The 11504-nt window shown below is 39.1% G+C and overlaps 1 protein-coding gene across 3 annotated transcripts; it reads left to right on the top strand.

The window, feature by feature from the left end:
• The first annotated feature begins 313 nt into the window (after window positions 1-313).
• LOC106937717 (arfaptin-1-like) lies at window positions 314-9104 on the top strand. Of its 3 annotated transcripts, none has more exons than XM_015019363.1 (8): window positions 314-539; window positions 2433-2551; window positions 3477-3572; window positions 4070-4192; window positions 4264-4485; window positions 5068-5225; window positions 5311-5485; window positions 6336-9104. In XM_015019363.1, exons 2-8 carry the CDS (start codon window positions 2444-2446, stop codon window positions 6489-6491), a joined length of 1038 nt encoding a protein of 345 aa, XP_014874849.1. In that variant the 5' UTR covers window positions 314-539; window positions 2433-2443; the 3' UTR covers window positions 6492-9104. The 3 variants fall into 3 exon arrangements, with proteins under 3 accessions (XP_014874849.1, XP_014874850.1, XP_014874848.1); XM_015019364.1 differs by having other exon boundaries at window positions 3477-3576; window positions 4074-4192; XM_015019362.1 differs by having other exon boundaries at window positions 315-539; window positions 3477-3582; window positions 4074-4192.
• Window positions 9105-11504: the final 2400 nt, after the last annotated feature.

The following is an 11504-nucleotide window of genomic DNA, read 5'->3' as shown; positions in this document are numbered from 1 at the left end:
TGCCATTTCCTGGCTGAGCATTCTGGATTCGGGCCACAAGATGGCGCACTAGTAGATTTTCTTACTAAATTTCCATTAAAGTTAAGAACAAATAACATTGCTGCATCTTTAAAGTTTATTTTTTATTAATAATTTCATTTGCTACTGTTTGTTTGTAAACTATTGTTTAATTTAGTGCTGATCTCAGTTTGTCTTTTAATTTGTCTTTGTAAGAAAATACAAATGAAGTGTTTTGAAGAAAAAAAAGAAGAAGACGAAAACCAAACGCACCGCTTGTGACCTGCGCACGTCACCGCCCCTCAGGTGAGCCCAGGAGCATAAACCGAACACTTCCTCCAACAAACAATCCTTTCAGAAGACACTTCCGGGAGATGTGTTGGTCGCTTTTTTCGCTACTTTTAGTCTTAACGCTAACTTTTTAGATCAACTCTATTATAATTTTCCAAAATAAAAAGTTAACAAAGACGCAGGAATAACCCGACACATAGAAAGTTGAAGACAAGAGGACGAAAATAAGGAGGAGTCGCTTTTTTTAACAGGTAAAAAAAAAGAAAAAAAAAGCTCGTAGGTGTGTTGTCGCCTGTTTGGTTGTGGTTTTGTTAATGTCACAAAGAGGATTTCTTTTGTTAACGGTCATAACGGTCGACCTACCGCTGCTAAAGCTCAGTTTTCTGTGAATTTGTGAATTAAAGTTTGTGGGGAAGTAAAGTTGAGAGGATCTTTGAAACGAACACACCCATCATGGAAACTGCACTCAAACTGTTTTTATGCTTCATTCAAATATGCATGCAAAGTTTTTAGTGTCTTTAAATCTTGTTTCTGCCTGTCTTACTGAGTCTTGTGAGGTACATTTAGGAGATTTGTGTAAAGATAATCTTTGTGAGTCTGTGTGGAGCTTAAATGTTGCAAAATTATTGTAAAAAGTTGTCAAAAACCTTAAAAATACTGGAGATTATTTTATAGATTGTTACAAGGAAGTCTGGGTGATTGAAGGTCAATATAAGGAAATGAAGGGCTGATTCAGGACCCCTGCGTAATGCTCATTATATAGTAACCTGTTGCTCTGCATGTTCTGGTTTTAAAGTGTCATCTTTTAATAAACAAACAAACCCTCTGAGAGGAAGTAGCAAACATCTTCCTTATCATAAACAGAAGTAGATAAAATACCTGCAGGGCTCAGTTTGTTCCTGTCATGGTTTTATGCTGCAACCTAATGTCTCAACACACAGTTGCTCAATAACAATAGATGTGATCCATCGGGATAGTATGTAGGTCAAAGGTCAGCGTTATGAGTTATAAAAGATGACATCTGTGCACTTTGTACTCAGCCTATATAAGGTTTTTATTAGCAGTGACAGGAAGGTGCAGACGTGGGCCCCGTGGGCAGACGTGGCCAGAATCATCGAGTTTAAAGCATTTATGGACCGAAGAAATAAAATTTAAACTAAGCAAATAAAGTAGTCTGATTTTTGTTTTTCTTTTTGTAGAAAAGGAATGTCATTCATCACAGGTCCAAAATTTACAAAGGAATTTTAATGTTTGGTGTGTTAAAAGAAAGGCATTCAGTTTTCATATTTCAGGTTCAACTGAGCTAATTTATTTTGTTATAAAAGCAGGATTTGGGTCACTTTCTTTTAAAACGCTCGTTATATTTAGCCAAGTTTAACAAAAATTCTATAAAAGTTGATTTGAATGAAGCAAAAGTCGGATTTTCAGTAAAAGTCTCTGGATAAATGTGTTGTTTTTTTTGTTTTTTTAAGAAAAAGAATATTGTGTTTGTTAGAAAATGTCCGCTGTAAGTCAGTCCGAGGGCCACAAATGGCCCCTGCACCACATGTTGGACTCCCTGGTGCAGACGTTACCTCAGGTCCGTCCTGTTGATGAAAGCAGGTTTTAACCCATCATAACTGCAGGGGTTGCTGGCCGCCGCTGACTCACAGCGTTTACCAGCATTGGACGGTTTAATGGATGTAGATGTGGATGTAATTTGCTTTTAGGCCACCAGAGGGAGACGTATAACATGATGTTTGAGAGAAATTAATGAGGATTGGACTCAGAAATGAGGTAAATAATTTATATCTGAATGAGTCATGAGTCGGTTTATTGACTTGATATACAAAATATAATCTAAAAACAAACCAAAACAAATTGTTCTTGAAGCAAAACTTATGCTTCAGTTAATTCCCATTTATTGTCACACACTCTGATCTTTATTTGGTAAATAAATGAGTTACAGATTATAAATTAAAGCTGGTTGAAGTTACTCCTGATGCCTGAAAGCAGTGAAATGGTCAGAACTCTGATCTCATCTCAACTTACAAATAAATCTTGTTTTTAAACAGATGCTATTAAATTTAAGTCATTTTACAGAGAAGGCAGAAAGTAACAGACCTTTAATTAAAAGTTTTAAACTTTGAACTTTTTCTCTTTAGACTTTAAGAAGATGATGGAGGCATCGGAGGAGAACGGAGACGTCGCTGCCGCGTCCAACACCACAGAGGAAGAAGAAACTCCTCCAGAGGACAGACGTCACGACGATGTGGACTTAAAGGTGAGACCAGAGTGTGGACCAATGAGACGGAGCGACTGAAGTCCGTTTCCAGGGAACGGAGTTTGATGTGACCTTTGCTGAGGCGCGCATCAGGGCTGCGTCATCACGCGTTCCTCCTTAATGCGACGCAGCAGCGCTGAGTCTTTCTGCTGCTGTGAGGACCGACCTCGCCCTGCTGCGTTTCTGCTGCAGAATCTAACGCACCAACATCTGTGTCAAATGGCTGTTCCTGTGACCTCTGACCTCCCTGACCCCAAGCTGAAAGCAGCAGGGAGTAATATCCAGTATAGCAGCCCTGATGGGTTTTGATCCGGGCTAACTCCATTGGTTAGCTTCATGACCCTTGAACTTCTTACTGCTGGGGCCGTGATGCATTCAGAAACAGTTTGAAATTAGAGGTTAGAGATAAAAAATATTCTGTTTTTTGTTTTATTTTGGCTTCGTTATTTTAGTTTTAACAAACTGAGTAACAGTAACAACATTCAGCTAATTGAAGGGAAGCTAACTGCTAACTTAGCTTCATCTAATATGGATGAGGGTCATGGCAGCCCCGGGTTGTAAAGGTCACACAGACAGTGGGAAGCCTTCAGGTGACGCTGAGGACTAAAACAGTGAAGAAATGAGGATTTATTACAGCTGAAAATGGTTGTTTAATTTTTTTGACATCTCCTTCCTTTTCCTTTACACAATTAGTTTTCATGTTTTTCTTGTTAATCCTCAGTAATTCAGTGTGGTGGCTGGTTGTCCTGTTTTTAACATGTAACATAGTTTAATGTTTATTAAATAAACTTGAATACTTCAGAATAATGTTCCACTTTTTGTTGGTTTTTGCTACAAAAATCCCATAAAATGTGTTGAACTTTGTGTTTGTAGCAGGACTAAATGACAGTTTAATGTGTGAATATGTTGCTTTCTCTCTCTGCAGGAAACAAACAGGAACTCCAACCACACAGGTGAAGACGCGGCTGACAGTTCGACGACGGCCGCAGCAGCAGAGGTCGCCGTGGAAACGGACAAAAGCAAAGATAAAGGTTATTGTTTTTTTCTTTCTGCCAAAAACTGGATGAAAAGTTTTCAGTCTGGTGTTTTGGTTTCATCTAGTCCTTTCTAGAAGGACAGTTTTGTTTACAGAGACTTTAGTTTTTGTTTATTTATTTTGGATATTAAAAATGTCTTCCAGTGCTCAATGTTCATTAGAATTTAAAGTTTTGATAATGTGTCTCAGCATTATTATACTATTACCATGATATTGCTGGAAAATGGCCTCAGAACAACATTATCGTTTATTGCAACAACTTCTGGGGCAATTTATTGTCCAGCAAAATTTATCTTGCCAGCCAGTATGCAAATACAAATATTGATTCAGTAATTGTTTAAATTTATCATCCGATTCATTGTTTTAATGTTTACTGTGACAGGCACTGTCATGACATAAGAATTTTTAAAAAATATGCAGAAATAAAAGGAACATATTTTATAAAAGTTGAATAAAAAGTAAGGCTGATTTCTCCTCTGTCTCCAGAGGTGACGGTCGTCCCCCAGAAACCAAACGGTGGACCTGTGGTCATCGAAGCCGGCAACAAGAACCTGGCCAGCGAGAAGCTGGAGCGAGTCCGCAAGTGGAGCATCAGCAAATACAAGGTGGGCGGAGCCTAACCCAGCAGCTTCGCTCTCGGCTGCCGGATCTGACGGTGCTGTCTCTGCCGCCGCAGTGCACCCGGCAGGCTCTGGCCGAGCGGATGGGCCGCGGCTCCCGGACGGTGGACCTGGACCTGGAGCCGCGCCTGGAGCTGCTCAGAGACGACCGGCAGCGCTACGACCACATGACCAAGCTGGCTCAGACGCTGGCCAGTCAGTTCGCCCAGTTCTCCGTCACCCAGAAGGCGATGGCCGACGCCTTCACTGAGCTCAGCTTCAAAACCAAGAACCTCCACGTGAGTCCAGAGGAAATCCACGACTACAGAAGGAAACACTGGCTAGGTTCTGTTCAACTGTTTGAAATGTGTAAAAATGGAAAATCAACCTGTATTGGTGGGCAAACCACCTCAAGCAAACAAAGTCTTTTTTTTTTATTTTTCCATTTCCATCAACCTTCAAAAACGTTGATGCTACTGAGCGAAACTTCCTTCTTCACGAAATGTAAACAAAAGTGGACTAGAGTCTGACGTTAGCAGTTGTAGGATTTCTCTTTTGACTTTGATAAAAGACACCGAATCATTTCTCCCACTAGCGTTAGACTCATGTTTGGTTGGTTGTATTTACCCAGAATGCCATGCGCTGTAGTCTGCTTCCTGCTTTTAGAGCGATCTCTGGTCTGCTTGGCGTTCACAGATGAACTGAAACCGCACCAGAGTTCGCTTCAACCGAACCAAGACTGAGATCAGAGTTAAATTGTTTGATTCTTCATCCAAACAGTAGAGTTAAATTACAGCCTGGTTCGACCCTGGTGTGGTGAATGCACTGCAATATGTCAGACTTGTTTGTTTACACGTCGTATCATCCTAACGTGGCCGCAGGTGGAGTTCGACATGAACGCTGAGGCTCAAAAGTTTCTGTCGAAGAGCACAGAGACCCTGCAGTCGGCCATCAACGCCTTCACCTCCGACATGAACACTCTGGTGAACAAAACCATCGAGGACACCATGATCAACGCCAAGCAGTACGAGGCTGCCAGGTGGGTGGAGCGCATACCTCCACAGAGCTGCAGAGGGCGCTGTACTCTGGTAACAGGTCTTCCTGTTTACCCCTGTGGTGTCCAGGATCGAGTACGATGCGTACCGAGTGGACCTGGAGGAGCTGAACATGGGCCCACGGGACGCCATCACCCTGCCTAAGCTGGAGCAGGCCCAGAAAACCTTCCAGGGCCAGAGGGAGCGGTACGAGAAGGTCCGGGACGATCTGTCCGTCAAAGTCAAGCTGCTGGAGGAGAACAGGGTGAGACGGAGCGCCAGGTTCTGTTTATGAGACAAGTTACACAACCAACAACCCACAGCTTTAGAGGTGACCCATTATGTTTCCTTGAACAGGCTGTATAAAACCTGTTCGTTACTTTTTTAAAATATTATGTTTATTAGATATTTTGAAAATTTATATAGATCAGAAAAAAGAACAAAACTTATACAGCACAGAAAACAAAAAACAGGAGGCATGCACATAAATTACAGCAATTATATGAGAAAATTAACCAATTTATATATAAACTGAAAGATATGCATCATTTGGGTTCACATTATTGGTCTTTTCATTTTGAAATATTCAAGAACACGTTTCCATCTTTTTCTAAAAGCATAGTTTCCCATTCAGACAACATCTCAATATTTCTCTGTTAGTTACTTTGTTTTGCACAATATAATTTTTAGAAGAGATTTTATTCTGCTCAGTTCTGCCTGTGTTGAGCAGAATGAGCTGTTTTAGTGCTCTGTCACTTTAAATCCAAATAAGCTGCTGCTGGCCACATAAACTCAACATTTACACTCACACGTGAAAATAAGCAAGTATAAAACCATACAGCTTTGAAAAACATTAGTAGAGCCTGCTGCACAACCAACAGGAATGCAGGAAGTGGTTTCTAGATGGTAAGTCAACAACAAAACACTTGTCTTTTCCAGCAGCCATTGTACAGTGGTAACACCAGCTGTCCAAACGTGCTGGAGCTCACCTTGGGTTGCTAGGTGACGGGCGGAGTGGAAAATATAAGCACAAAAACGTGCAAATTTTGCATAATGGGATCTCTCTAAAGACAGAACAGCAGCTGATTAACCGTGGCTTCGCTCTCTGTCTGCAGGTGAAAGTCCTCCACAACCAGCTGTGGCTGCTCCACAGCGCCGTCGCTGCTCACTGCTTGTCATGTCACAGTTTCCTGGAGAAAAACATGCAGCAGGCCTTCGAACACCTAAACGTCGCCAGCGCTGACGCCCCCTCCTGGCTGGAGGAAAGCTGACAAGCATCAGGATCAGTTTGAGAGACTTTAAGATGCGTTTGAAAGGTTTCTGTTCGCTTTATGCTGGGAGTTAGAAGGACAGTAATTTATTTTGGGTGATGAAGGGGACATTTGGGTTTGATATGAAGTTGTTCTGAAATTATTTTTGTTTAAAAATGTAATTTTCCGTTTTTGAATCACATAATTAATTGGAAGAAACCAACAGACCCTCTTTGTTTCCTCGGCCTGGATTCAAACCGTTGTTCTGTAAATCCGTTAAATCCTCTGAGAGGCGCTAAGCTTCTCTTTGAACTCTGAAAATCTGCTGCCGCTGCAGTCAGAGAGTCACAAAAGGTGCCTGAACGCCACGGCTGGAAAACAACTTCAGAGTGGATTAGGGATCTCAGTCCTCAGCCGACTAAAACCGCACACCTCTGTTTGCATTTCCTTTATTAGAAAACTAAACACTCAGGCAGCTCTCCGACTTTACAAGCTGGGAAACATCTTTTTAATACATTTCCTTTATTCACCTCAGGAAAATCATTTTCAAGAGCCGAACCCAAATTCAGATGAGAAGTTCAAGGTTTACAAAGATTCAGTAAAATATTAACAAACCTCCATTCTGACTCCAGACAGCTGAGGAAATGAAGGTCTGGCTTGTTCACAGATTCAGATTTAAAACCTTTACCAGCTTTACAGCGACCAGTAGTTTGGATCGAGCCATAACTCAGATGCTGAGGTTTATTTTGAACCCGAGTCTTGGTAGCACTCGTTTTGGTGGACCAAAGATTAAAATGTATTTTGTATTCATGTTGATGACGACGTCTTCTTCTTTGTTAAAGTTTAGCTTTGTGTTTGATGTGATTAACATCCAGTTAGCTGTTCTGTTGGTCGCATAACAGAAAAATCTGAAATTCTTTAATCTCTTTCTTCTTCTATCAGCTAAATTAAATGTTGCTGGAAATTTTCCAATGATGGTTTAATCTTGAGCTACGTATTTGTGTTTGCTAAAGATGGTGGGATGAAAACTGTTTCCTTCAAGTGACGTTTCATTTTTATGTTTATTTAGTGCGACTCTTCAAGCACAACTTTAATTCCAATAGTATGAGACTTTGTGATTTATCTTATCCTTATTTACCAGGTTTAATAATAAACTAACACAACTTATTTTCTACAAACCAAAAAGGGAAACAGAAGATCACCATATGCTGATGATGTTCAACTCTTTGTAGTTTTGTTAACAGCAGGTTGAGCCGTTTTAAAGATAATTCAGTAACATTTTTCTCTCTAGTAACAGTCTGTATAACACCAACTAACTAAATATGGGAAAGTTTATACTTTATCTCTCCTTGGTGGTGGTTAAAGATGCCTTCACTGAATGGAGACCCTGCTATGTTTTCAATGATTCATGAGAAACGTAGCCGGATCGCTGCAAACTTGGAAACCTTTAGACGATGTGGATGCTGCGATGCCTTCAGTTCTCACCAAACCGTGTTGCTTTGTTTGTGGCAGATACAACCGACCCAAACCGCACCGTTCTGCTCCTCCTTCAGTTGGAGGTCATCGGGTCAAGGGTTCGGTTTGGGTGAAGCTGCTGGCGACACACAACATGGTCCGTTGATTGGAGGACAAAAACAACGTTGCTGATTGGGACAAAGACAACAGATAGTCGTCACTCTAGTATGACGTAACGTCAGTGGTTTGGGTACCAAACCAGTCCGTACCGTACCGCTCAATGGAAACAAGGCAACTGTGCTTTCATATCCAAAATGAAGCCTCACATTCTAGAAAATCAAACCTCCTAGGAAAGGTTAAAAGCTTTGTGGAACGCTCCATAAAACATAATTATGTCCCCAAAACGCAATCTCCAATAGTATCTCTAGTGGTCAGCTATCTCAGACCAAAAACCTGGATTTAAGCTTGATTTACTCCCAGAAGTCCATCTGGACAATCCAGGTTTGATTCCAGAACATCAAACTGATCTGCAGAACGTTTTCTCCATGTTTAGAACCGTTCTGGATCTAATGAATCCTTAGTATTTTTCTTATAATCCCCACAAAAACTCCATCAAGACTCTGCAAAGACCGACCATGTTTTAATGTTTTTGTGCAGCTTGGTCTTCATTCAGTTTCCAGCTTTTTCTTAAATTCTGACATTCCAGATCATTCCCAGCTTTCAGCACTTTGTTCAGTTTAATCTGTACTCCAACGTAAAATCCCAGTTTATTTCCAGGCTGTCATTGTTGGAGTGAACAAGTAAAGTATTTGTTTCATTAGAAGATTTCAGAGTCTTTGTCTGAGATTTTCTTCAGCACCAAATCTTTAAGTTGGGAGCAAATATGGACCAAAATGTCTTCTTTTTATGACAAAATTATTGATTTAAGTTGGAAAAGATTTAGTGAGTTATGTTGTTTCCTAATGTCAAACTTTTATGTGCTTTACACGTTTCTTATGACTTTTCTGTTATGTTTGCTCTTGTTTCTGAATGTATTTCTTTTTTTCTGTCCTTCACCTCGAAAGTAAGACAAACTATGCAGAAGCTGTGGATTCTTGTGTGCAATAAAGTCCTGACTTTATTTATGCTTAAGCTGCCAATATGTAACAGCTGCCTTGAATAAATGACACCTTTATGGGAGAGATTTGTTTTAATTTTAGAATATGACAGGAAACCTTCCAGATTTAAACAGTTATATTTTCAGGTAATACATTCTTTATTTTGTGACTCCCAAACTATTATTTTGATGTTTGACTTAATCAGTTTATATTCTTGTTTCAGTATTAACTTTAAATTGAAGTGGGATTGGTTTCTTTTTGTGACCTAAACTCTTCATAAAAGTTCATTATGAAGCAAAATGACATAATTTTCATAAAACTAAGTGAAAAGTTTGTTAGAATCTGCTGGAAATTAATTAAAATAAATCAACATTCTTTGAGCAAAGGGTGAAAACTTTTTAACTTTTCTTCAAATTTGCTTATTAAAACACACAGTAAGTTCTTAATGCAGCATTATTTCATCAGTTTCTTTGACTTGTATAAGTTTAATTATTTCTTGGCTGTTTACTCTTTGGGATTTTTCTCATCCTGGTAAAGTTCTGGATTGTTTTCCAGTTTTCCTGCATCAACAGCAGGGTTGGTGGTTTCCTGGGATTTCTCTGTCGGAGTCAGGATGCGTCAGCATTTCAGCTACTCGCATCAAACAAATTATCATGACAACCCTTATCTAGAAAGATTCACAGAGGTTAAAGTCTAGAAAATTTTTACGTTTCTTGGCTATTATTGATAGAAAGCTGTGTGTTTAGCCTGTAAAATACGCCAACAAACTACTGACGACACGTTTCTGTTGGGTTTTATGTTATTTCAACATGATTTGTTCAACTGATTGGTTTTTAGGTACTTTCCACTAGCATATTTTGGATTTCACTTTCATCATCATCTTCTTTCACTTTTAAAGTCTGGAGACTGCTCTGTGAAGAAAACATTAAGGTGTTTACAGGAAAACGGGAAACTTTTCCTGTTTCTAAAATAATCCTTACATTTTGGACCTTTGAAATGCTTTGGATCAAACATTTTTGATTTTTGCATTAGTTTATCCATTTTAAAGATGGGAATATATTTTAAAATATGTCAAATCTGAATCATGATTTGCTTTAACATGATTTCCACTCACTAGGTGATAAAATGACAGACCATTATCTGTGAATCAAAAATAATTTGCAAGATATTTTTTGGCAACTATTCAAGGTTAATGTCAATTTAGTAAACAGTATTCTTGGTAATCAAATGCTTCTAAAAATCAAATGAAGGCTTTGAACATTTTAATAAAGAGTGATAAAATATGTTTAAATATGTATCCTTCAATCTGTTGTCTAAACTCACTTATCTTATCTGGGGCGTCACAGCTTAGTAAACATCGTTCCTGTTAACGTAGTCTGGATTTCAAAATGGCGGCGCCCATAGCCATTGTTTGCAGTACTTTTACGAACATTGTTTTAAGCTTTACTTTCCATAAGCTAACAGCACTTTAAGTTTATTGAGTTTAGATTTGCAGGAGCTACATATAACATTGATTTTAAACGCATTCTTACATGTGTCTTTTGAAAAAAAAAAAAAAAAAAAAGCCCTGGTCCATGTTCTCTATCAAAGACCATCTAACAAAAGGGGATTCCTATGAGTCATCACTGTAATGACAGCAAAGCAGAATCTAAAAATAAAACAGCATAAATTGGAGGGGTTTTTCAAGTGTTCATCAAAAACAGCAAAACAAAAATGCCTTTGAGCTCTATCAGGTTGTTTAAGTTTAATTCAGGACTAAAACAATAAAATGACATCAGAGTGCCGTAGAGTTTGTCTTCCTTTATACGGGAGATGAATGCAGTGATATTTATGTAAGGGTTTGGTCTGTTTGAGCCTGTGCTGCTTTAGAAACACACGATTATCCACCTGGCAACAACAACAAGCGGTGCTACTGTTGGTCAGTTTGAGTCTGTGAATGCTCTGCATGCAGGCTCATTTCCTCCAACAGCTCAAGCTGAGAATGGAGCTTTACAAAGAGCGCCTCATTACACAGAAAGTTCTGTTCAAAGTGTCTAAATGGACTCAAAGAGGAAGAGTTCATGAAGCTGCCAAGACTGTTAAAGCTTAAAATGTAATTGCTGTTTTTTAACCATTACTTGTTTTACATTAATGTGCCACGCTTTTAGACAAACTAATACCATGTTGTTCAGATCGCAAATGGCTCAAGGAAGTAGGAAGTACTCCTGGATCAGTGAATTTGCTGACTCTGAGCCAGGCTCTGGTTCTGTTGGGAGTTTCTTCCTGGTTAAGTGGGAGTTTTCCTTTTTGCTGTCACACATGCTCAGTATGAGGAATTGTATTTTTTGTGGGGAAATAAAATACTTTTAAGAGTACTTTTACTTGCACTCTACTTTTGACTTTTACTTTAGTAATATGTACTTTGTTAATTGAATCCCTAAAATAACAGCATTTGCACATAACTTTATATTTAGCTGATTTGAAGGCATAATTTTAAAATATT

Source organism: Poecilia latipinna, unplaced genomic scaffold (assembly GCF_001443285.1).
Source record: "Poecilia latipinna isolate Pla-1442-1.1 unplaced genomic scaffold, P_latipinna-1.0 Scaffold2420, whole genome shotgun sequence".
NCBI classification, from domain to species: domain Eukaryota; kingdom Metazoa; phylum Chordata; class Actinopteri; order Cyprinodontiformes; family Poeciliidae; genus Poecilia; species Poecilia latipinna.
The sequence above is the reverse complement of the archived record's forward strand: the minus strand, read 5'-3'. Positions and strand labels throughout refer to the sequence as shown.

Bases quoted from the DNA above. Each gene is read 5' to 3' on its own strand.
- LOC106937717 (XM_015019362.1), top strand. From the start codon at position 2,444: ATGATGGAGGCATCGGAGGAGAACGGAGACGTCGCTGCCGCGTCCAAC. The intron at 4,486-5,067 runs GTGAGTCCAGAG...ACGTGGCCGCAG, and splicing joins TCAAAACCAAGAACCTCCAC to GTGGAGTTCGACATGAACGC. The intron at 5,486-6,335 runs GTGAGACGGAGC...CTCTGTCTGCAG, and splicing joins AGCTGCTGGAGGAGAACAGG to GTGAAAGTCCTCCACAACCA.